This window comes from Actinia tenebrosa, unplaced genomic scaffold (genome assembly GCF_029948245.1).
Source record: "Actinia tenebrosa isolate PJP-AT-01 unplaced genomic scaffold, QUT_ActTen_1.0 PGA_scaffold4__44_contigs__length_22323623, whole genome shotgun sequence".
NCBI lineage: Eukaryota > Metazoa > Cnidaria > Anthozoa > Actiniaria > Actiniidae > Actinia > Actinia tenebrosa.
The window spans coordinates 263,948-289,444 of NW_028292581.1; the positions used below are offsets into that span (position 1 = coordinate 263,948).

Here is a 25,497-nt window from a genome sequence, read left to right on the forward strand (position 1 = left end):
CCAAAAACCAAAATGACTTATTAGAATTATGAATTATAGCTTTTTGTCTGGGTCACATAATTTAAAAACAAATATTATAAATACAAAATTACATAACTGTAAAGTTTACCTGGACGTTACCAGTTTCACAAGCTGCTGTAAATAGCTTTCCATCAAAAGGGCTGAACTAAAAAACATGGGGTTTACATATCATTTACATATAAGTGTTCATTCAATGATACTCCACTGTACCATGTATATACTAGATAGGGGAATCAAGGGTGGCATAGTGGAACTGTTGTGCATTTGCCTTAAACCTCTAATGTTTTGGGATCAATGCTTGGACTTAGTCATCATCACATTTGTGTGTATTGAGTTTGTTTGGTCTTTCTCTTAATTTGTGGGGTTTTCTTCAGATCCTCTGGTTTTTCTCCCTCCCAAAAACCTGACAAGCTAAATTTCAGTTCAATCAGTGGCATTCATCCATGTCCTGACTTTGATCAGCCCAGAGGTTGCTTTTAGGGTTAGATCTGTGAGTTAGCCAAGCACTGCAGGGGCGCATCCAGGAATTTGTTCAGGGAGGGGTGCAACACACAAATTAACCCAGGGAGGGGTGCACCCCATAGAATCAAAGGAAAAAAACATTATTTTGTGTTGGTTATATTCGAATTTAGGGCAAAAAGTTGAACCAGGGAGGGGTGCGCACCCCCTGCACCCCTCCCCTGGATCCGCCACTGCACTGACTTAAGATAGCCCAGAGGTCATTTCAGGGTTCCATATTTGACTTAGCCATGCCCTGACTTAGGTGTTTGATCTGTGACTATTGATCTGTCCAGAGGTTGCTTCAGGGCAATGATAACATTAAAATTTGAAGGTTTAATTCATGGCTTACCTCTACATCCCTTATGATATCTGAATTTTTTGAACCGCAAGTAAAAGCAACACTCTGCTTTCTCAAATCCTATGGAATATAAAATGAACACAAAATATGCCTATGTTGAAACTTCTTAATATATAATGAGCCAGAACATCTTTGTTAAGAGAGGAGAGCTTTGGTTCTTCTGGTAGACACAAGTTCCATTTGTCAAAAGTCAAAGTTTGCTGCTCTTTTCTTACCACTGGCAAACAAATTTCCAGTCAAAAAATAGATTCACTAAAAAATAGTTTTTACACATCTGTTAAGTAACTTACAAAGCATTTCATGTTTCCATCTTGACCTGCACTCAGAAGTAGATTTGTTTCTACTGGATGAAACTTTATACGATTTACAGTTCTTTTATGTTCAGAAAATACAAGTTCTGTGAATAAGAAAAAGACAGTATAAATAATCAGCTAGAATAAAATTTAATTGCAAAATAAAATTAGAGTATCAAGAGTGACTGGAAATGTCAAGTACAAGAGCTTAGAGAACAATCAACAGGATAAATGAAATTGTTGTGCCTGTTGTAGTCCAGAACTGGACTACATTTATTTCTGCTCTGAATCCACAATTACAATCATTACAATCATATGGAATTCCGCACTAGGATTTGCTCAAAAAACAAACAAAAAAACAACCTGGCCTTTTTCGCACAGCAGCCATGTTGGTTTGAACAATAAATTCCAGCATGCCTGGTCCCACATTGAAGGCCTTGAGAATATAACTTTATGAGGATGACACACTTAAAGGTTTTTATTCTCAGGAGAATAAACATAGCTGCCATGTGATAAAGGATCATTGTGAAAACTGGGTCCAGATCTGGACTATGCCTGTTGTTGATGCTGATGAAGAAAATTAAACTTATACAGCTAGTATTTTTGGGGAGCTAAATCTGGGGTGCCTAGGGCGCTTGCAATCCTCATTCTTATTGGTACAGTAGCTCAATTGCCAATTTTTTTTGGAAGTCCAAGGAAGTAATTAGAAGTTGATTTGTTGATATTAATGAAGATTGACCATCAAGTATGGGGAATCATGGAAAGCCTAATAGATGACTTTTTTAGGATGTAATATATATACTTTCTACTTATTGACTAAGTGGGAGGGCCATAAGGGAAAATATTTGACTCGAGGTGATGCCCTACAGACCGAGCGCAGCGAGGCCCATACAAATGACCGAGAGCCAAATATTTTCCCGTACGGCCTGACCTAACTCAGTCAATGAGCATTTTATCATATGACCATCACAAAAAGAAAAAGAATCAAATAATAGAAAGTCGCAGGTTTCGAGCAGGACCGTATGGATTCGTTCGGCCCTGCTCACGCCATTTTTCCAAAGGTTTTTTAAGATGGCGCGCCCGGGCAGTTACGGGTCATATGATAAATGAAATTATTTTTTAAAAATGCTTCAGTGCTGGGTATTCTTGAGGGGATTTTTGCTGTATATACCTTGTTTTTGTTTAGTTATCTTATTGAGATTCCATATCACAACTGCTCCATTTCCTGCTGCTGTAGCTAAAATATGATCTGATGAACAAAAATGAATAATATTGAATATATTAATAAATGCATTAAAGGAACAAGTTAAAAAACCTTAAAAAACCATCAATCCCATGTCATCACGACCATAAAATGACTGCTTAAGAGGCTGTCTCTGTAAGAACCTCATAACCATTTTGGGTGAAAAAATAGATTTCTTTCAAACTTTGTGTGTGAGTGTGCCCTTCCAAGGTTATTTCCAAAACACATTTTGTTTTGTGTCTCGGCGCTTTTTAGCAAAGTTTCGGGGGGGGGGGTCCCCTTGGGGGCCAAATTAGTGATTTTGACTACTTCTCATTCATGAAATTTGGGCGATGTTTAAAAATTCCTAAATCCATAACAAATCATCACAACACTAAATCCTTCCATATTATAGTAGATATATATCTTATGCAAAGATGAGTAGCCTTAAAGTTAAATATGAACTTATTTATATCTAGATATTTTAATTTTACTGACCATCGATAATCGACTTTGGCCAGTTGGCTAAAATATGGCTTAGGAAAAAAATCAAAACTCAAAAGTTAGACTTCGTAGGACCATAATATTTGAGTACTGCAGAGATAAAAGGTAGTTCTTACAGAAATTAAAATAACATTTTGCGGCCAGCAAGTTTTGAGAAGTGAACAGGTCGACAAACTTTCAGTATTTTTGAGATTTAATGTGTTACGTCAAAAAGGTGCAAATAGTTTTGAATGCGATTTATCTTTAAATGTTTATAAATTCACTGTTTAAAGTGGCCTAATATATTTTAAAAACATTTTAACCGCACAAATTGTAAAAAAACGGTTTTAGAAAACAGTACTGGAATCGAAAGACTGATATCACAACATGCCTTAACTGTAAGGTAAAATGCTGTATACTGTCATAAAATACAACGATAAGTTCACTCGAAATAGATAATTGTAAATTATTTGCACGATGCACAAACATCAATCGATGAACAAATCACAAGATTATTTGTTCATATTTTGCCTACAACCAAAAAGAAATCCAAATAATCCAGATAAACATGCCTTTGAAAACGAGTCCTCATCTGCAGTTCGATACAACTGTCATTTTGATACATTCAGGCCCAGAAGTATCCACTTTTAGTCTTCAATTTCGTCCTCAGAGAAGTCTTTGAATATAGTAACATACTAAAACATTATTCTTGTAACTTTATCGAGGATAATAGTTTAAAAAAACTGCCTCGTTATTTTCCTGAGTTCATCTTGTAGTTACTCTTTTCTAGTAATCTAGTAGTGAAAGCCGCTGACCAGCAAAATAGATTCAGCTGTCACACGTGGACCACAGGAAGCCCATTCCTTGTTTATTTATTTTTATCTCGAAGCCAGAACTGCCCAATACCATGTCTATGTTTTGGACAGATCCACCAACCAGTGACATTATTGTCATTAACTTAAAATTTTCCTGACCTGGCCAAGATAAGTTAATACTCTGTCAAGTCTTCTCGTGAAAGATGGTACTTTATAAAATAACTGTTATGAATGTCGCGTTCTGATTGGTTTGGAGCGCGTGCTCCTAACACTTCTCTCGTGTTCTGCCAACCCCCGCGTGCTTTATGACAGCACACAGCATGTGCGCACGTTTTCTATTCCTTCATTAGAATATGACCTTGAATATCATCTGTACATTCCCGTAGTTTTACAAAATTTACCTTCCCTCTAAACTCTCCACAATTTTTATCAGCATAAAAACAAACGCTCGCCATATTAAAACTTTTACTATTTTATAGAGCACAGGTCACACGTGGACCACAGGAAGCCCATTCTTTGTTTATTTATTTATATCTCGAAGCCAGAACTGCCCAATACTGTATTTATGTTTTGGACAGATCATCATTATTATTAACATCATTATTATTAACTTAAAATTTTCCTGACCTGGCCAAGATAAGTTGACACTACTACTCTTCCTGGTAGACCGAGGCAGTTGTGATTTTTTAATCGCCTTCATAGCGTCTGTTATGTTATCCAGAAGTTAAATTTCAAATCCACCACGTGATGCCAATGCTGTACCACGTGGACAAGTTTTTTACACCACGTGATCAAAATTAAGTCAAGTTTCAATCACATGGTGTAAAAACTTGTCCTCGTGGTACAACATTGGCATCACGTGGTCGATTTGAAATGTACTTGCGGATAACATAACCGGCACTACGAAGGCGATTAAAAAATCACAACTACCTCGGCCTACTGGGAAGAGTAGTATGTCAAGTCTTCTCGTGAAAGATGGTACTTTATAAAATAACTGTTATGAATGTCGCGTTCTGATTGGTTTGGAGCGCGTGCTTTATGAGAGCATATTGCACGCGCGCGCACTTTCCGTTGCGTCATTCCTGTCTATTATTGTAATTTGTTTTTTATAAAAGAAATAAAAAACTTGCTTGTTGTGCTGTTTGCAGTCAAAAAAGCACTAGGTGATTGGCAGAACACGAGAGAAGTATCCAGAAGCACTCCGCTTCGCGTCGTGCTTCTCCTAATACTTCTCTCATGTTCCGCCAACCCCCGCATGCTTTATGACAGCACACAGCACGCGCGCACGTTTTCTATTTCTTCATTAGAATATGACCTTGAGTATCATCTGTCCATTCCAGTAGTTTTACAAGATTTACCTTCCCTCTAGACTCTCCAAAATTTTTTTCCGCATGAAAACAAACACTCAGCATATTCAAACTTTTACTCTTCCACATTGGTTTGACAGCTGAATCTATTTTGCTGGTCAGCGGCTTTCACTACTAGATTACTAGAAAAGAGTAACTACAAGATGAACTCAGGAAAATAACGAGGCAGTTTTTTTAAACTATTATCCTCGATAAAGTTACAAGAATAATGTTTTAGTATGTTACTATATTCAAAGACTTCTCTGAGGACGAAATTGAAGACTAAAAGTGGATACTTCTGGGCCTGAATGTATCAAAATGACAGTTGTATCGAACTGCAGATGAGGACTCGTTTTCAAAGGCATGTTTATCTGGATTATTTGGATTTCTTTTTGGTTGTAGGCAAAATATGAACAAATAATCTTGTGATTTGTTCATCGATTGATGTTTGTGCATCGTGCAAATAATTTACAATTATCTATTTCGAGTGAACTTATCGTTGTATTTTATGACAGTATACAGCATTTTACCTTACAGTTAAGGCATGTTGTGATATCAGTCTTTCGATTCCAGTACTGTTTTCTAAAACCATTTTTTTACAATTTGTGCGGTTAAAATGTTTTTGAAATATATTAGGCCACTTTAAACAGTGAACTTATAAACATTTAAAGATAAATCGCATTCAAAACTATTTGCACCTTTTTGACGTAACACATTAAATCTCAAAAATACTGAAAGTTTGTCGACCTGTTCACTTCTCAAAACCTGCTGGCCGCAAAATGTTATTTTAATTTCTGTAAGAACTACCTTTTATCTCTGCAGTACTCAAATATTATGGTCCTACGAAGTCTAACTTTTGAGTTTTGATTTTTTTCCTAAGCCATATTTTAGCCAACTGGCCAAAGTCGATTATCGATGGTCAGTAAAATTAAAATATCTAGATATAAATAAGTTCATATTTAACTTTAAGGCTACTCATCTTTGCATAAGATATATATCTACTATGATATGGAAGGATTTAGTGTTGTGATGATTTGTTATGGATTTAGGAATTTTTAAACATCGCCCAAATTTCATGAATGAGAAGTAGTCAAAATCACTAATTTGGCCCCCAAGGGGACCCCCCCCGAAACTTTGCTAAAAAGCGCCGAGACACAAAACAAAATGTGTTTTGGAAATAACCTTGGAAGGGCACACTCACACACAAAGTTTGAAAGAAATCTATTTTTTCACCCAAAATGGTTATGAGGTTCTTACAGAGACAGCCTCTTAAGTCTCTTTGTTGTGATAAAAAAACACTGTGGGAACTGTAGAGCACTCAAGAAGCAGGAGAAACACTCAGCCTAATATTGTTCCTAAGCTTGCTTCTCTCTTGCTCTATAGCTCCCAGCATTGTTTATATCAGGTTCAGTATAAACACATGTGAGTGCGTTTTATACTGTATTCCTTAATAATATTTTCTAGAATTTAATTATAAATCAATATTTTAGTGTTGAACAAACCTTCCACTGGGTGCCATTGGACATCAGTGATACTAAAGTTTAAATTAATTCTACCAACACGAAGATTGATTTTCTCTTGTAGGTGATCTTGATCTACTGATATAATTTTGAAGACTGAAACAAAAAAATTAAGGGTTTGAAAAATCAATTTGTGGAAATCAATCTTAGAATAAAACATATTTCATCATGTCAAGAAATCCATTTATACAATGGTTCTTTCACTTTCCCATCTATCCATCCATCTCCTTCCTTCCCTTCCTCCCTTTCTTATTTACTTAGTCAATTCTCACCCACACACATTTATTCATGACTTTAAAATAACAGGCAGTCATATTGGACAATGTCTGGTAAGAATTGGAACTTTTCTGGTCAAAACTTTGCCTTACCTGTGTCATTTTGACCAGTAATATTTAGCCAGAAATGTTTACCAAGCTAAAGCTAATTTGACTAGTGATATGATCACAACTTCTGACTAGCCTGCATAGCGGCACTAAGGGGAGTGGGGTGGGAGACTCCTGCCCATTCCCCCTCCCCAAAATGCTGCTCCCCAGGCTACTACTGACTGACCTGCTGTTATTTTAAACCAGGCTGTTACTCACAATTCACTTAATTTAAAGCTTGTCTCTGGTCCCCAGAGGTAAGGTAACATAAGGGACTCCAAGATATGGAACCTACATGTTTATAAGCAGCTAACCCCCTTTTATTTTATTCATATATTGTGTAGTTCAAGAGAATATCCATACCCCCACCACGGAGGAAATTCGTAAAAGGACCCCCCTACCCCAGGAACAACCAATTTTGTTCATTTTATGACCCCCCTCACCACCAGAATTTCCAATTTCCTCCGTGGGTGGGGTATGGATATTTTCTGGGACTACACATTGATTACTTGACTATAGTATGACAATTTACCATTCCTTCCAGCTACAGCTATCTGTGAGCCATCTTTGGATGAACAGAATGAATTGATAGGCCCATCTAGTGTGATGAAGGATGTCTTGGATGGACACCCCATTAGACCTGTCAATCAATGATTGTAATTTGATGAAACAAACAGAAATAATGATTATAATAAATTGCATTGGATCATATTACACACATAGAAACCTCAACCCTTGAAGTAATCTCTCGATGGGGGTCAAAAATTTATCAAATTTAATTTATCAAATTTTAAGAAGCTTTCACTTCTCAAGAGAAGGAAACCTCTCCATTGTGATTTTATAGCAAGGGGTTGTACTGTAAACTATATCGTGCTGTAGTAGTATGCAAGGTGATCTTTGGTGAAGTGACAGGATGTACAGTATTAATAAACTTCCTAGTAAGTCTATATAAAAGTGGGTGGTAATGCCAAACTATACTATCGTAAATAAACAGGGAATCTTATCTTCATAGAAGATGTGCCTGAACAGGTCAATCCAGCTTGATTGTCACTGAATGTTATGATTGATTCAAAAACAAACCTATATCGAGTTGTGGCGAGTCAAAATTCGAATCAGAAGTAGAACGATCTCAGCGATCACTTCGTAGTAAATCTAAAAGTCTATGTTTTTACCTTTATCCTGCACCTTGGCCATTTCTTGGATGGAAGGTCTTTCTACGATCTCCCAGGACATGTATGAGATATAATCTATGCAGATATATGCAAGGTTAAGGCCACTGAATCAACTACTTGGTGTGGACTGAGAACTAGCTACTTACAACAACACAGGGAGACCAAGACCAAAGGATTATCGGTTGCGTAAGTTGAAGGATTGGAGGGTACTAAAGAAGTCCTTAGAAGTAGCCTGAGTAGCGGCCCCAGGAGCGCGTAAAAGTGGTATGGAATGGAAAACATTTACGCTCAAACTGAAAAGCGTTCATAGTATAGTAGTTATAAATTATGCGTTCATGTTCGAAATGCTATTGCACGCGGTGCAATGGGATATCACCGATTGATTCCTGCGACGAAACTATGAAGAAACAAAAGCTATATTCAGTTGTCAGTGGTGTCAAAAAATATCTCGTTCTGCTGACCATGGTGAAACCTCAGTTACCTCCCTTCCCCCCCCCCCCCCCACGTACCCTACCACGCCCCAAAATAAAAGAATCAATATTAATATTAGTAGATTCTGTTGAAAACTTTGAACTCCCTGATAATATTATAACAGAGCACTACAATTGGTTTTAAAACTATTTTATTTTCTAAAATTACAATCATTGTCATATTGATTGTACAGCATTTGTATATCAGGATATGAGTTCTATTATCTAATAAAAAATATATATTGAAATGCAAAATATTTTGCTAATTATTATCACTAAAAACATTCTAATTGTACAAAATTTCACATCTACGTCAAGGTACAAGCCTGATGCCTTTCGTAAGGCGGGTCACAGAAAGTGCTGTAATGAGTAAGGGTTCTCCCCAGAGAGAGATAATGCACGTGGCAAAGGCGCAAATGTCTCTAGGTAGTCCAGAGGAATGAGCGCTGACAGGTTTAAGGTTAACGTTTTACGAGTTCTATGAGTTTGGCGAGCGTATTTCAACTCGCACCCGAGTTAAGATACACAAAGGGCCGCAGACTTTGCGAAAGTCTACTTGTAGGCATGTACACAAGGTAATTGGATAACAGCGACAGCCAACGAAACTCAATCTAAAACAGTGGAGATGAGCAGGGGACTTTGCTTGAACTATGTATGTATGCTTTGCATGTTTAGTCCTTTAGTTACATGTCAAGACAGGACAATGGGGTTACGATAAGCAAACGAACCACACAATGACCCACTATACTGGCCCTTTAAGAAGTGACCACGCATTTTAAGGTAGTGATCTGGTATTATCTATTGACCAGATCAATTCAGTGACATATCGACCTCTTATTATCCAAAAGGTGACAAAGTCGTATCGACCACTGAGTAAAGACCCAAACCGACCACGCATCTAGGAACCATACACCAAGAAGTGACAGACCTTGGGTACATCGACCAGACTACTTCAATGACAAACTGACCCAAACCGACCACGCATCTTAACCACATATCGTAGATTGATAAGTTATACACCGTAGTGAAAATAGGAACTGACGTTTCGGACGTTAGTCCTTCGTCGGAGTCAAACGAAGGACCAACGTCCGAAACGTCAGTTCCTATTTTCACTACGGTGTATAACTTATCAATCTACGATAACTGTTTCATTAGAAACACCGACGCAGTCCACGCTAGTGTTTACTAGCCATCATTAATCACATATCGAGTACTTGTGACGGACCTAGTGCGTATCGACCAAACCACTTCCATGACAATTTGACCACATGAGCACATACCGAGTAAAACCTTCATCATCCAACAGTTTGTATGACCAAAAGATTATTCATGGAATAAACTATCGTTAGACAACTGATTTGTTTGCTTATGTAACCGTGGTTTTTTTTATGTAATCGTGGTTTGTGTGCTACATTATAAATTTTCAAGTTCCACCGAGACCATTGTGTCCAGATCTGCGATCGTTCCTGGAAAAAAAAACAACAACAACAAAAAAAACAAAAGAAACAAAAAAAGTTAGAAAGAAAAAGCTTCTAATATACATGGTTGAGAAACAACTGGACACAGAAAAGGAAAGGCGTAATGAAATTACTCCCTAAGGGGTTATACCTCATCTGGAGAGCCCGTTATTTACTCCATCGTCCTCACCCCCTCCCTTATCTTCCTGTCCTCTTAGACAGTATTACGCAGTGGCGGGTCAAGGGGAGGGGTGCAGGGGGTGCGCACCCCTCCCTGGTTCGACTTTGTGCCCCTACTTCAAAGATTGAACATAATATTCTTCCCTTAACTATGTGCGCCGAACATATTGAATTCCTGGATCCGCCACTGCGTCGTCTGCAGGAGGCCCAAAGGGTTGGCTTGGAATGCGGGTTCATATAGAGCTAAATACCTTCAATTCTGGACATTTCATCTAATGTTTTCAACACATCGACACCACTGGACAAGAGACTACCACCAGATAAAGATGATGAATTCAATGGCGTTGTTTCGTGAGGTCTGGTCAAGAAGTGGACAATAAAGTTAAGAAAGTACAAGACTAGAATAATTTGCCATGAAGAATAGCTTACCTTCTTTTGTCAGAACTTTGTTGATCTGCGACAAGAGGAGAAAAAATAAACAAAAGCAAGTATTAATCACTGGCTTCTTAAATACCCCCTCTACCTACTACTGGAGAACTATCATCATTTATTATTTGTTAGCAATATACCACGCACAACTAATCACTTCTAGGAGGTATCAACAGCCAAACCATTATCATGTATTCTTTCAGTGGATCTCTCAATTGTTTTTGTTCGATATTTTTTTAATAAAAGGAGAGGTCGGGTTGCGGGATATATTTTTTGTATTTGAAGTGCTTGCTCGATATTTTTTGGGGGATTTATGCCGCCCCCCCTCCCCCCTCAATTATTTAATGGTCTGTCCCTAACACTAGAATGTTGTCATTCTCATAAACACACTACCTAGTGTGGCTTACCTCGTGGTGGGTAGAGCGAAGGTTCTAACACTAGAATGTTGTCATTCTCATAAACACGCTACCTAATGTGCCTTACCTCGTGGTGGGTAGAGCGAAGGTTCGATGGACGACAGAAGTCTTTCTAGTTGTTGCAGCTCGTATTCCGCTGAACGACAGTCAATGCCTAAGTCTTCATCCTCATCTGATGATTAGATTTAAATCGAGAATTGGATGCCTTCCATGCATTTCGGGGGGGGGGAAGGGGGGTGGGGGAAGGATAGGCGAGCGACCTCCGGTCATAAAAAGAGTTTCACACGTAACAAATTTTCCCGACTCTGGGTGGCAGAGGTTCCTGGTTTTTTTTTCCGTCGTAGAACTTGCAAATATTTTAAGTCCCCTAATCTTATGTTGCCTAATTTTAAGTCCCCTAAGTTGCACTATTCTGCAGAGTTGCGCACAACATCGAATCACACCATTGCTACCTTATGACAAATGAAGTCATTACCTTCGCTGTCAGAAGTGATTCCACCATAACAATGTGACAGCGGCGAGTTTGGATTAGAACTTGGAACACAATCTAATGTAGGAGTATAATGGTCAGGTGACCTGGAATCACCAATAGCACTGCTTGAAGGAGGACCTACAAAAATAACATATGGCAATTATTACCCCACTAGTCTAAGTCTATGTAGCCAGGCTCTGGGGGAGTGAGGACCAGAGGGAGTGGGGAATAGGAGGAATAAGGACGAGGAGCCTCCATTGCCCTTGTCTTTCATAGAATTAAAAAAGAGTATAGCAAGCCCATGATGAATCATCGAGGCAAAAAAATAACGATGGTTCCGAACAATTGATGGTTCCGACTCGGACCATAGCGAACCAATCTCCGTTGCAGAGTTTTCCTAGTCTTGTCCCACAAACAACTATACAGTGTATCTGTTAAAGAGTACCTCGAGGATTGCGAAGCGATTTAATTTCATTTTTACAAGACAGTAAACGATTGAAATAAGTTATAATCAATTTTGGATGATCAGAGTTTTAAATCTTGAGATCTTCTAGATAACTGGCTGAGCTTGTGGGGCATAGCAACGGTAAATAAGGAGTGACAGAATCATGCATGAATTCTTACTTTCGATATTTTCTGCCATCACATGGACCGGCACTTTCTGCTCACCTGGAAATAAACCAAAATGTTATATAGGCCCTATACTATATACCAAGCGTCAAAATTCATTTTCTCTCATTGGCCAAGAGGGTACCATTCCTGACAGCCATCAAATTTCAAGCTGTTTCCAGGTAACTGTTCTGAGCGGGCAACATTACAATCTTTAACGCGGGTGAGTAACAAAACCGGCAGTGATTTCACCAGGAACGTAAGTTTTTCTAAATTGTCACTGCCACTAATGCTTTTCTTACCGTCACTTGCTAAAGTACTGGTTGAAGTGTTGCGCTCTCTCCTTCCTGAAGAAACCAAGGGCTTTTGTTTTTCGCAGGTAGTATCAAGGGACATGGCTCCAGGAGAAGGAACTAAATGGGATTCTGTGAATAAACAAAACATTGTAAGTCGCACTCGCTCACTCACTAAAGGTAGCTGGAGGTGAAGGTGGGCTTTGAAGGGAAGTAAAGGATCGTGGGACTCTAAATCTAAATGAGTACTAAATAAATGAGAGCCCCGGGATATTGACGGTGGGTAACGTACGGTGTGACGTTACGGTAAGGAACAGCCCGTTAGGACATGCAGTCTAGGGAGAAGGGGGTATTCCCATGTAAAAAAGGCGGGAATGATCGTCTAAAAAATAATTTAGCCCCTAAAAGAAAGTTTGGTCGTGGTCCTTGAAACACAAGACAAATTATTGAAAACAAAAATCGTTGAGTTTATCGCAACATACACTGAAAGTAAATAACTGATGACTGACATCATGTTTGAGGCAACCAATCGCGTACCCCTAAATAATACCTCACGAGATAAAGACCAACAACTTTTCTTTTTTCATCCCCTAAAAGAAGGACTGACTTACGATTTCAACCCCGGTAAAAGATACGACGATCATTCCCGGCCTGGGTACATGGGAGTACTCCCCCCCCCCTCCCCCAGGGGCATGCAGTAGCTAACGTCCCCACCACCCTACTTCGCAGGCAACTGATTTGCGGAAGTTAGTCCTCTCTTTCTTTACTAGCACATACAGGAAGTCCAAACTTCTAGCACAGGAAATCCAAAAAAAAAAAAAAAAAAAAAGAGATACCTGCGGAGGAGTCTACTTCCGACAACTGTTTTCGTACAAACGTATCCAAAAGAACAGATAAGTAAAGAGGACTGAGAATTCTGAGACTCAGATTTCTGTATATAGCAAGCATAAATAAAATAAAAAAACAATCCAATTCGTAAAGCACCAGGTCCTGTCGTAGCAGCATAATGAAACTTCTCCTATGCTCAACTCTCCTCCCTATCATCTGGCCTCCACTCATCTTCTCTACCCCGTAATCTAATATATAAAAGATTTCGGTAACAAAAAATTCAATCACCGACAAGATAAGTGCTTTCGTTACTGATTTTCCGTCTTTGAAATAAAATAGCAGTCATCCGATGAATGCGTAATGTTTATTTAAAGTTTATGAGATTTTAAAAAAAATGTGACACTAGAATCAGAAAAATGCGCGTGCTCTCAGTAATTGCTCCTTTGATGACTAGGTTTATACAAGATTACTTTTTCTAAGAAAAACATTAGTAGCGAATAACATAAAAATTGACTTAAATATCAATGGCAGTTATTCCTTTTTTTACTCCTTTTTTCTTCATGTGCATCTAAAACGTGTCATGAATATGCGCATTCAGTACACCCCGTCACTATCACAGTATTATTATCATCACCACTATTATGATTATTTTGAGAACTATGTTTATATCATCATCACCAACATTATTAGGAGCTTTGAACTTTTAAATGTCCAGTGTAACACTCGATTCTGCTCCGTGTCAAACACTTGACTGTTTTACATCAAGGGCCTGTCTTAGAAGCCAATCAATCGGCCTGCCAATCTCATTCTGCTCTCCAAGTCTCCAGTCACTCTTCAGTATTTCAAACCACTTGGCAAACCCGTTATCCTTACAAAATATGTCCATCGCTTCTACACTTTCCATGATTTTCCCACTACCGATCCACTCCACAGAAGAAATATTGTCAGTGATTAAGACGAAGGGGGGGTGGTCTTGTATTTCCGCTGGTAACACTTCCTGGATTCTGTTTTTCCATTCTACCGCATTGTCAAGAGAGCTAGGGTTCTTCGGTCCCCAGAAAACCATCACTCCAATGATCTCAGTCGCACTGAGTGCATGATTCACGAAAGCTTTGACCATCCTATCAAATACATATTCACCAATCACAACGAATCGCAGTTTGAGTGCTTTATCTGGGGATGAATAATCAGGAGAGTGAAGATTCTTTGAAGCTGATCCCACACCAATAGTCCGATGGCTGTCACTCAACTGAGGTTTTTCGTTCAAATAGTGCTTGATGTAAACTATTTTATCCCAGTTGTTCGAGTCATTGCCTGCACAAATAATACCCAGGTTTTGAACTTCCGGTCTCATCGAGGGTTCCGGGTCTTGTGACTCGTCGGGTGTCGCCTCGCCGACCGGTTCTTTTATGTTACTCTTAAAGGTAGTTAGTTCTATTTCCATGCCGAATGTATCGATCATTTGCCTGTTTTCTGGTTCTGTTATTTCATAAAAGTTTGCTTGAGCCATTATTATTCTATTAGCTGTCGGGTTGGTGCATAGTCTTCTACGTGCTCTTATGGTCGTCCGTGACCCAATGTGTGGGAAAAGAGAGAAGTTGCGTGACGTCGTGACAACCCTGAGAACATAGGAGGCTAGTCGGTGCTACCGGGTGCTAATCGATGCACTAATCATTGCAAGTCACATGAACTAGAATATGGAGACTGCAAGTTTTCCAATCGCGAGATGTCGTGCCACAAACAAGTTATTGCTTCTCTTATGAGTTAACTTCAGCAAATTTTGGTGAAAAGCGCGTACTAATTTTGATGCCGTTTGGAGCGTCCTGTGATACTATTTTGAACACCACACAGAAGGCGGTTCGGTCGGTTGCAACACAGGTATCTCAAGCTAATCTCTTAGGTTTCTAATTGCCGCGGTTATCTGTATTTGTATTCATAATAAATGAATGCTATTTACTGTATTTAACTTTCGTATGCACATATTATGAAAGAATTGATGGAAAGGAAGAATGGATGGAAGGAATGAAAAAGGAGGGAAAGGAAGCAAGGAAGGAATCCCTACCCCTCATAGCAAATTTGTTATGTTAAACTCCATTACTTTCTTAACTTACCATTTGTCTGAAGGCTTTTCATATGGACTTCATAAGGTAACAAATGTCTAAAATATAAGTTGCAAATGACAATTATTTTACATCTTAGTTGACAATAGTTCCCTTAACAGTTCCATCAGTTGCATCGCAGCAAGACGAACAATGACCTTACAATGATAGAGACCTTTTTTTAACACCTTGAACAATTATTCACGTCTCTATCATTGCAAGCTCACCCTTCATCTCGCTTCTATGCAAAGGCACAGCTACCTTTCAAGATGGCGCAGGGAACTGTGAAGGGCACTATTAGACATAAACTCTAAAACTTTGCAGCAAGAGGTTCAGCCATTCTCCCTCAAGGGAGACCCCTCCCCCTCTTAGAAAATCGCTAGAGAAATTACATAAATATACAAGAACAAAGCAACAGGATTTTACTCCTGGGTTGCAGAGGACATCTTCACCAGCCCTCTGGAAGTCACTCCAAACGCAACCCTCGCCCTCTTTGGGAGATGTGTGGACATTTTCTGGATCAGTAATCAATTTTACAAACCTCTGATAAAACAGCCTTGCTTTATTCCCCATCGCAGCAGTAGTGTTATCTTGATTTACTAGGTTGCTGTAGATATGAATCCATGATTTAGACGTACAAACCTAGAGAACAAAACATGCTTTTATTAATAGGCATTTACGATTCAATTTTATTAATTTTGTGAGACAATTTAATGTTAAAAAGATCAATGAGGCAGTTGTGTTTTCTAGTATTTACAGTTTGATTAATCCTGCATATCTTGATTTGCTGTATTGATTTTTAGCAAGTACTTACACTTTCAAAGCCTCCTCGTTGCTGGACAGCTGTGTAGAACGTCAGAAGGCTGATATGTTGTCCCTTCCACTTGGGCTGCCTTGGAGGAGGCAGACCTTTCTGTGCAAGAATTTCTTTTAATGAATTAAGGAACTCTTTCTCTGCAGGTTCAAGCTGGTTTTCCTAAGGTTAAAATACAACTATTAGCAAAAATGCCTAATCAGATACACACACCAATGTTTTATAAAATCTTTGACTTCACTCACAGGACCAAAGTCTTAGCATCAATCAAAGATTGTGTTGGTAATGCAGTGCTGTCATGCATGGTTCACTATCACTACCCCAAAAAATTATCAATACTCTAAAAACAACTGGCCGGTGGGCTGATCAAAGTCAGGGCTGAGCTAACTCCCAGATTGATTGGAACTTACTAGCATGATAGGCAGAGTGAGAAAAATGGAAAACCTTGAGGAAAATTGGAAAACCTTGAGAAAAAACTTCAAATCAAACTCTACTCAAATCTTTTGTGCTGAGAGCTCCACTGATTCAAACCTGAGACCCGAAAGGTGGGTAACTAACTGTACACTATTCCTATGCCACCCTCGTATGGTATGCTCCCCATGGTACTATAAAAAGATGGTTATCCACTGCAGCTCCACTTACAACCCTGTTAGGCAGGTTTTTCTTCTTTTTCTCCAATCGGGTTAAGTGAGGCAGTGTTGATGATGATTTTGTTGACTCATCAGGTTGCTGCTCATCAGGTGAAGACAGGTAGTCATCAAAGTCAGAGTAACTATCAGTTGGATAATCTACTTTTTCTTTTGGCTGGACCACTGGAGAATGACTCAGCTCTACTGTTTTCTTCTTTGAACCAGATTTATCTGTAGAGAAATTGCAGAAATTTTTTTCATGTATGACCTACATCACTGCAATCCAGAATAACCCCTGTATATTTTTTGGTACTTTTAGCTCCTACCATTTACTTTTTCCACAATTAGCATAATTGTATTTTTTTTTTTTTTCAAGATCAATAGATAGAAGCAAAAAAAAAAGACTGACTCTGGGGGTAATGTTAGACTAGATAGCTCAAGAACATTTCATAGCATGGCATATTGCATGTAATCGTAGATAAAGATGTATGTGCATCAATTTTTCTCAAAAATACATGTTGATGTCATTCAATAGGAATTTAATGAATTTTATTCTGCCATACCTGAGTCTCTGTCAATTTCTTCGTACTTGAACTGACAAGAAAGCCTAAGTCGTTCAGATGCACTGCTGACAGACAATAACCTTTTAGCTTCATCCAGTGCAGTTCGATAGGAAGATAATAACTTGGATGAACCTTTCTGTAATGGCATCAACTTTTCATCTTCTGTTATTGAATTATATGGATGAACCATTTTGGGTCTGACCCACGCTCGTGAATGGGGTTTTCCCAGGAACTCTACATGGTATTGTATGGGTTGGTCTTGTTTTTCTAGTAGAGCATCATAATACTCTCCACATGTTGGATCAGGAGTGAGAATCCCTGGCCATCTAAATTAAAAAGTAAGAAATTATTCTTCAGATCCTTCATTATCTGGATCCAGTTGAAAGCTAGAGCTGTTAATTTTGCTGAGGGAGAAAAACTGGAGTAATCTGAAGCTCAAGAAACTCTGCTTGCATACTGTGACTGAGTTCAGGAATTAACACACTGCAGGTCAATAAGTGTGCAAAGTGAGTAGTCTCACCATTAGGCCTTGCAGGCTTCTAAAACCTCTACAGGATAAACTTGAAATTGAGCTTGGATTGCTCGACACCACATGAGTTATTCTCTGAATAGGATTGAGAGATATGTTGTATCAAATGTGCATGATAACCAAATGACTATTAGAGATAATTCATGAAGGATATAGCATATAGACCCTTTGCTCTGACCCACTATAGATCATTTAGTTTGCATGTAGCCTGGTGCATGTAAGAATATAACACCACACAGATCAGTTCCTATTAAAATCATATATCGGCACTTGCAGGTTGATTTGAAAATTAATACAGTTAGGCTAGTATAATAGCCAATAAAAATATAAACTATTGCTCAAAATAGGATATGCATATCTTTTCTTTCATTTGTACATTTATAGAACAATGATTATAATAATAATTATAAAACCATCTTCATTTAATTTAGTTGTACTTACAATGGGTATCCGGGTATTCTTGCCATAACTATTTTGGCCTTTGGCAACAAACTATAGATGTATTTCATGTGTTTTGGTAATTTATCTATTCTTTCAGGAGCTGAACATCTGTTGAAATGAGGATCCCAGTTCATTGAACAGTACCAAGATCCATCACCAACCTAAGGAATATCAAAATCAAGCATTTTCATTGTTCAAACTTAATACTCAAATCTCATATATGGAAACTGAAAGAATAGAGCCCAGTGGGGAATATTTAGTGTACTAGTCATGAGTTGCCCCTGATGTGAGCTGAGTTAAATGGTTTTCTTTTTGACATCGAAGTTTTTTCTACTCTCTGGTTTTTCCTCCCTCCTTTCAAACCAACTCAATTCAAACCTAAACTAATTTCAAATTAGTTAGGGCTGTGCTCCAGGGTCATTTAACATAAACTGTGTAAGAGCTGTGCCAGAGGGGCCTTTTCATTGCTTTCCGTTTGACCCTGTTGGGCTGTGGGCACCACTCTTGTAATTATTGCGGAATAATAGTGATATCAAGTTTCACTAGGACTTCCCATTCTACCAGTGAGAACTTCCTCAAAATTATAGATTCTGAAAATAATTTTCTTCAGGAATGTAAAGGCCAAATTTAGAATCATAGATTATCCCTCAAAAAATTCAAGAGATTTTTTATGTACCTTTCCCAGCTCTTCTGGAGTAATTTTTCTCCATTTCAAGCAGTTTTTCTTCTCACACTGAACCCATATACTTCCATCATCCTCCTCAGAACCACAATCACCATTGCTAGTGTTTTTTGTCTTACTGTTCTTTGACCTTTGTTTAAGGTCTTTACAAGTATGTTCTTTTCTCTTTCTTTTTGGCATTATTGAGGGGTGATTTTTTCCTGTAAAAAAAGACGAAAAAAGATTTCAGTGGAAAAATGCCTTAAAGCTACGCATATATTTAAAAAACCCGTAAAACATTTTTCTCAGCTTCATATACTAATTATTATAAATTTTAATAAGTCCTGCAAAGATAATTCAACAATTATTTCAAGAGAAAATAAGCAATGAATTAATATTATTTAGGATTTGAGAACCAGAACTACAGTATAATTAAATGCTTATCAAATTAATAAATGGGAATTTTAGTTTTTAAATATGGCTCCATGTAAACGGTCCATTCTCACTTGAAATATTTATTTGAAAATTCAATTCATTTGAATTCTTGTATGCTTTCTTTATTTTGTACCATTTTTTACTGTTTCTCCTAATTCAAAGGTTTTCTTTTTTTTCATCAGAATATATAAATTAGCCATAAGAATTATAAAAGGAGTATGTTGATTAAAGCTGTCATGATCATGAGTACTTTGATTCCAGAAAAACATAATATTTATTTAGCTATACATATAATATTGAGTTTATTATAGATTTAATTACAAAGGAAATCAATTCTAAAACAACAAACGAAAAAAATACTTCCTCAAATGATTTTCCCGTATTTTTTTATTGTTTTTGTGTACTTTTCCACTTTCTATAGGAAGTTTATCAATCCTGGTGATATCACTTCCATTATAACGTATTGCAATTTAGATAAAAACGTCCTTGGAACTAATTAGCTACCAAAACAAAAAGGTGTAAAACTAGTACGCTTGAACGATCGGGAATAGCCATTAATGACCATTTCTCGGCCTTTTTAAGACAGAATAACGTTAAAGGTCAGTTATCTATATTGTTTTCCAATGTTAATCATCATCAATAAAAATAATATTCCTGATTCGGCTCTTTTTATGATCGCTATTTCCTGCGTCGTAACAAGAAAATGGATTCTAAGAACTTCCCTGTCTTATAGCATGAACATAAAAAAATAAGCTTTAAAAAACTCATTTTTAAATATTAATTTGACCTCAAGGATTTATCTGTTTGTGTATTTTACGAGATTTAGTAAGTTTAATTATAGCTGTGATTTGAATAAAGAGCCACACTTGTACATTGTACTAGTTTTTGACAAGTGTTCATTCTAATGCACATGTTCCGCATGTGAGAAAGAAGAAAAATTAAATACAAAGCCACTTGAAATCACGAGAATCCTCCCTCCACGACACCTCAAATCGAAGTCAAACGTCATCAAAAGCTAAAAATGCATTCTAAAAGAGATCACTGGCCAGAAATCTTTAAAAAGAGAATTTTGTTGTTATAATTTCAAAACATTCCGTTGTCAAACAACACAATAAAGCCACCTAACAGGCGAGATTTTAATTCCCCTTTTTGAATTTTTCTTTAATATTCATAGTTAATAAGCTTTATAGTACATACCTCATATCACAATAAGTGGAATGGTAGTCTTGAAGTCGTTTTAAACAAGGTTTTTTTGGTGTTCTTTTTCTTGTTCAACTGTTAAACTTTCCTGTCATTCACTGTCTTCGAGTTTCCCGCTTGGTTGAGCAACCGCTGGGTCATCGGAATTTGGGCTCAGGTTACAAGCAATGCGCATGCGTAGCAGAGTTTCAAACTTTTTTTAAAGAACTTTTTTTATTAGAGGATATTTTTTATCATTTATCAAGCATATGTTCTGTCACTTGCTGAAATCTGGGGTTTCTATTCCTTTGGTAGGCCGTAAGTGTTAAATTGTAATAGATTTTTTTTATTAAACTACAAATTATTCGCTCTATTTGGACCGGTTTCTTTCACCTGGCACAAGTTTCTTCTTTGGCTAAAGACTTCTTAGCATTTGTGTGCAAGGATAATGCTATATCTATGACGCTTGCGTCGTTGAAAAAAGCATTTAAAAACGTAAAGATAGATAAGATATTCAACACTCGAGGGAGGAAAAATGAATGGGGCAGTTTACTTTGATTATTTTTTAATTCAGCAAACTCTTTAAGGATTTTAATCTTGTAAGTCGAGACGTATCTACTGGGTCCAAAAGGCCTGTGGCCTATGTTTTTATTGGCATTTCATTTGTAAAATACATATTTGTATTGTGTTTTGAGAAGGGTATGAAGGGATATTTTGTCAAGGCTAGTTAAATGTGGAGTTATATATACCCCCCTCCCCCCTCCCCCCTCAATTCTTCCATTGCACCCTACATCATCACGACCATATTGGTGCTACTCAACGAATGAATTCTCATTAGCAGTCAGTCATTGTTAATTGCACCAAGATGGCTGCAATGTTTTTGTGTCTTGTCTCTCTTGGGAATGCTTGCAACCCGTCAATGGCAAGTCCTGGAAATGCATATTGTTACTGGTATTGCATACTGTAACTAGTGTGTTTTGGAGAGGGGTCAGGGGGGTATTTTTTTGAGGTTACTGTGGAATTACCCCTCCCCCTCCCCCCAATGGCAAGTCCTGGCCTTATCCCTACTAGTGTTTATAATACTATACTTATATATCAAATATTTTAGTACTGTACCTACTTTGATGCTATATATGTGATTCACTGATATTGCATTTCATGGTATTTATATTTGATTGGCAGTTGGTACATATCAACTACGCTCAACTGGTGAAGATGATCTGGTACACCAAACATTAGACCATGCTCTTGGTTGTGGATATAGACTTATAGGTAAGAGTCTGTTTGCAAAATTTAACTCACTGGCTTGCATTTACTGTGTGATTCACAAAGTATAGTAATGCTAAAGCAATAAATGTTTTATTGTCTTTCCTAGATACTGCATCTGTTTATCGAAATGAGGCTGACATTGGAAAAGCCTTGAAAACACTTTGTCCAAAGTATGGACTCTCAAGACAAGATCTTTTTATAACCAGCAAACTTGGTAGGAAAGACATTACATTCTTAGTCCTGCTTTATATTTTATTTTGGTTTTATAAAAGTCTGTATTGAAATATTAAATGATGTGTTTATTTAATACATATATGACCAATTAGGCCCAAAAAGTCATGGATTTGAGAATGCAAAGATGGCATGTGAAAAATCCATCCAAGACCTTGATTGTGGTTACTTGGATATGTATTTGATACACTGGCCTGGAGCACAGAAGCTTAAAAGTGAAGACCCAATGAATGCAAAACTCAGAGCAGAAAGCTGGAGAGCACTGGAAGACCTCAAACAATCAGGTGATTGATAAATGATATACCTTTTCTAAGATACCGAACATGGTGAAAATTTTGTGGAATCCAGCTGATCTAAGAACAAATTTCAGCTGAACAGATCAAGAAAATTTGCAAAACTGAGGTGTCACAAAAAATGAACGTTGCTAATATGTGCTTGATAACAGTGGACTTGACACAATAATTTATGGGTTTTATATTTTTGTACCAATGGCAGGCATGTTTTTATTTTTGGTTGTGGTTATTTTTCACAGGCTTCATAACACCTTAGTTTAAATTCAGTGACGTCATTTCTATCGTTACTGTTTCAGATCAGCTGGACAGCTTTGGTACAAACATCTTTTGTTCATCTTTTGTTCATCTTGCCTATGGTGTTGTTTGTACCAAAGCTAGACCACAATGCATATTGTTCATCAAGCTTAGAAAAGGCTTAAATGCATGCAGTGTTTTAACTGCACAACCAGATCATGGATCAATTTTATTGACCTCTGGGCTCAAGTCTCAAAAAGTCAGAGTATAATAACACACAAGTATAATTTTCAATATTATTTCCAAGGGCTTGTTAAAGCAATTGGTGTTTCAAATTACACTACAAGTCATCTTGAAGAGTTACTGGCATTTGCAGCACATCCTCCCACTTTGCTACAGGTACAGTAAGAACTTATTCTACATATTGTACAATAATTTTTTTTTTTGTTCTCTGGTTTTTCCTCTCTTCACAAACTTCTAAATGACAATTGAATCCAGTGGAAGAAGAGCCACTCTCTGGAAATACTGTTAATTCCCATTCGTTTATTTGAAACCATAACAACCATAATCAAGCACTATATATACTGTATACTTAGATATGAAGGGTAATCGTGTACTTCATGACCAGTTGACACATGTTGGTCGATTATCGCCCGACTATTGGTCGGCAGTCGCCTGACTATTGGCCATGTGTTGATCGAGCGTTGGCCGACTATCGGCGGTTTGTTGACCAACAGCCAGTGTTGGGCAAGTGTTGGTCAACAGTCAGGCAATAGTCGTCCAACACCTGTTGGCTGGTCATGAAGTACACGATTACTGATATGAAGATGCGATGCATTGTATAATTTTCCAAAGTTCAAACTCCATCTAAGGTAATATGACCTGGCTAGAGAATTGAGTAAGGAAAAGTAAGATATTTATTGGTTTTCCAGGTAGAGTTTCATCCCTTGCTGTACCAAAAGGACTTGCTGGATTTTTGTAATCAAAACAACATTTGGTTACAAGCTTATACTTCACTAGGACAAGGCAAGGTACTCCATAATATTGTGTGCTTATTAATAATAAAGACCTGTTGTATAAACCACCAACTAATTAGGTTTACTGCGTTTTTTGATATTCTGCAAACTCAGACATTTCAACAGCTTGTCATGAATTTTGGTTTGTAACTATCACCAGTCAAGAACATAAGGCACCAACTGATTATTTTTGATTGACGGCAGTGAAAACCCAAATTTCAGTGTGCAGCTGAAGCTTGCAACTACAGAGTTCACAGAATATGGAAAACTGCAGTAACCAATCAGTTTGTGCTCAGCTTCCATAAGTCTGCATTGTTTCAACTTTGTTAAACAATCATGAAAACGATTTACCTATCTAAATGTTTACATTTCTAAGATTCTTGAAGAACCAGTGGTGAATGACATTACTAAAAGATATAGCATATCACCAGCGCAAGTCTTACTCAAATGGGGCTTGCAACATGGAGTAGGTGAGTGTTTCAAGTACTTTCAAGGCTAAAACAAAGTGGGAGAGAGATACTGTAATTTATCTAGCTAATCCCCTTTCAGGGAGGACACTCTGACAAACCATTGCAGAACACTTAAAGTTTTTTCAGGTTATTACTTATAATTTCTACTGTTTCAAACCATTCCCCTCCGTTAACTATGTTCAAACCCTCTAAAATGAAGCATTCAAAAAGGTGACAAAAAACCCAGTGTCTGCAGTTCAAGTTTTCTCACTGTAAGCTCCAGGCACACACTGCAACAGTCTTGTGCAAGGTTGCAGAAGTGAAATTCGATATTGGCTTTTGCAATATTTAGGATTATGAATTTTGTCATGGAGATTCATTCCTGCAATGTTGTTGTCAAGAGCATTGTGTTTGCAGCCAGAAAATATCTTTCCTTATTAATGTTGTTGCTATCATCAATGCTTTGATTGTGAAACATAGTTGAAAAAAGTTCAACTAGTTTTCCATTCTGTAATTCCATATTAATTTATTATATAGTTAGGATAGTACATTTAGGTGCTGCTAGTTCCTGTGACTGTCTTTTCGCATAAATAATTCAAAATATACTGAAAAAAATAGCTGTGTGTATATAATAAGACAAATAAAACAGCTTTTCCCGTGCTCTATTCATGAGTAACTTCAGTAAGCACTGAAGTACTAGTGTGAGAAGCACTCATCTACAGCTCGGTCTTCTCCTTACACTTCTTTCCTGCTTACGCCACTTCCTGTGTGCTTTATTACTGAACAGAGCATGGAAAAGCTGTTTTATTTGTTAACTAAAAAATTATAATTGATGAATCTATGATTCAATTAATACTGTTTATTGTTATTAGGGGTGATTCCAAAGTCAACCAATGCTCAACACATAAAAGAAAATATACAGTTATTTGACTTCACTCTTTCTGAAGATGACATGAAGAAACTGGATGAATTGAACAATGATAAGCATTTTTGCTGGAACGCAAGCCAAGTAGCTTGAGCATGTGATGACAATAAGAAACTGAATTACATTGAGGAACATTTCATCGAGGTAAATGCGGCCAATTGGAAGTGATGCAAATGTTTGACATCGTTATATTTGGATGACAGAGAGTGGACAACAGCAGGGAGAAACTGGATGGCATGGATAAGAAAAAGAGCATTAATCTGCTGGGATGCACTTCAAGTAGATGAATGTGAGAATAAAATAATAGGGTTTGTAAAGCAGTTGCTGACATGTTGTACTGTAGAGGACTTCATTGAGAAGGACATCAAAACAATACAAACATATACCACATATTGCATGTCGCATATTGCAGCAATTCCTTGATGACACAGTCTACTTATGAGGATATGATGTGGATGCACAATATTTTAGGGTCATACCCTA

The 25,497-nt window shown here is 37.5% G+C and overlaps 4 protein-coding genes across 9 annotated transcripts in view; 1 reads left to right on the forward strand and 3 right to left on the reverse strand.

The window, feature by feature from the left end:
• Nucleotides 1–8,220, reverse strand: part of LOC116305103 (GATOR2 complex protein WDR24) — a 35,382-nt gene extending 27,162 nt beyond the window's left edge. For all 6 annotated transcript variants that reach the window (XR_016121060.1, XR_016121059.1, XR_016121058.1 and 3 more), the window contains exons 1-7: nt 8,094–8,220; nt 7,454–7,561; nt 6,542–6,655; nt 2,345–2,422; nt 1,171–1,277; nt 872–940; nt 110–166 (exon numbers count right to left, since the gene is read on the reverse strand). Coding sequence is in view for 1 of the 6 variants with exons in the window: in XM_089036283.1 (XP_088892409.1) it covers nt 110–166; nt 872–940; nt 1,171–1,277; nt 2,345–2,422; nt 6,542–6,655; nt 7,454–7,561; nt 8,094–8,154 (594 nt within the window). In the remaining 5 variants the exon portion in view is untranslated. The remainder of the gene's footprint in view (nt 1–109; nt 167–871; nt 941–1,170; nt 1,278–2,344; nt 2,423–6,541; nt 6,656–7,453; nt 7,562–8,093) is intronic.
• A 478-nt stretch (nt 8,221–8,698) lies between these two features.
• Nucleotides 8,699–20,724, reverse strand: LOC116305105 (uncharacterized). The gene is made up of 15 exons (XM_031714941.2): nt 20,616–20,724; nt 18,999–19,204; nt 18,323–18,483; nt 17,353–17,678; nt 16,803–17,020; nt 16,161–16,322; nt 15,888–15,988; nt 15,359–15,405; nt 12,429–12,551; nt 12,142–12,186; nt 11,521–11,655; nt 11,113–11,217; nt 10,630–10,654; nt 10,452–10,558; nt 8,699–10,029 (listed from the first exon to the last, which is right to left on the reverse strand). Exons 2-15 carry the CDS (start codon nt 19,182–19,184, stop codon nt 9,977–9,979), a joined length of 1,794 nt encoding a protein of 597 aa, XP_031570801.2. The 5' UTR covers nt 19,185–19,204; nt 20,616–20,724; the 3' UTR covers nt 8,699–9,976.
• On the reverse strand, nt 13,598–14,825 carry LOC116305106 (uncharacterized). Its single transcript, XM_031714942.2, has one exon. It carries the CDS (start codon nt 14,755–14,757, stop codon nt 13,987–13,989), a length of 771 nt encoding a protein of 256 aa, XP_031570802.1. The 5' UTR covers nt 14,758–14,825; the 3' UTR covers nt 13,598–13,986.
• Nucleotides 20,725–20,803: 79 nt separating the features above from the next.
• On the forward strand, nt 20,804–25,482 carry LOC116305107 (uncharacterized). The gene is made up of 8 exons (XM_031714943.1): nt 20,804–20,915; nt 21,780–21,869; nt 21,973–22,080; nt 22,193–22,381; nt 22,932–23,023; nt 23,557–23,655; nt 24,017–24,110; nt 24,962–25,482. The coding sequence occupies exons 1-8, from the start codon at nt 20,867–20,869 to the stop codon at nt 25,105–25,107; spliced, it is 867 nt and encodes a 288-aa protein (XP_031570803.1). The 5' UTR covers nt 20,804–20,866; the 3' UTR covers nt 25,108–25,482.
• The last annotated feature ends 15 nt before the right edge of the window (nt 25,483–25,497 follow it).

Coding starts and splice junctions, on each gene's coding strand:
- LOC116305107 (XM_031714943.1), top strand. CDS start 20,867: ATGTTCTGTCACTTGCTGAAATCTGGGGTTTCTATTCCTTTGGTAGGC. Junction 22,081..22,192: donor TTTTATAACCAGCAAACTTG/GTAGGAAAGACA, acceptor ATGACCAATTAG/GCCCAAAAAGTCATGGATTT. Junction 24,111..24,961: donor GGGCTTGCAACATGGAGTAG/GTGAGTGTTTCA, acceptor TATTGTTATTAG/GGGTGATTCCAAAGTCAACC.
- LOC116305106 (XM_031714942.2), bottom strand. CDS start 14,757: ATGGCTCAAGCAAACTTTTATGAAATAACAGAACCAGAAAACAGGCAA.
- LOC116305105 (XM_031714941.2), bottom strand. CDS start 19,184: ATGCCAAAAAGAAAGAGAAAAGAACATACTTGTAAAGACCTTAAACAA. Junction 12,187..12,428: donor CAGTACTTTAGCAAGTGACG/GTAAGAAAAGCA, acceptor GTTTATTTCCAG/GTGAGCAGAAAGTGCCGGTC. Junction 10,030..10,451: donor TGAAATGTCCAGAATTGAAG/GTATTTAGCTCT, acceptor TTTTTTTTCCAG/GAACGATCGCAGATCTGGAC.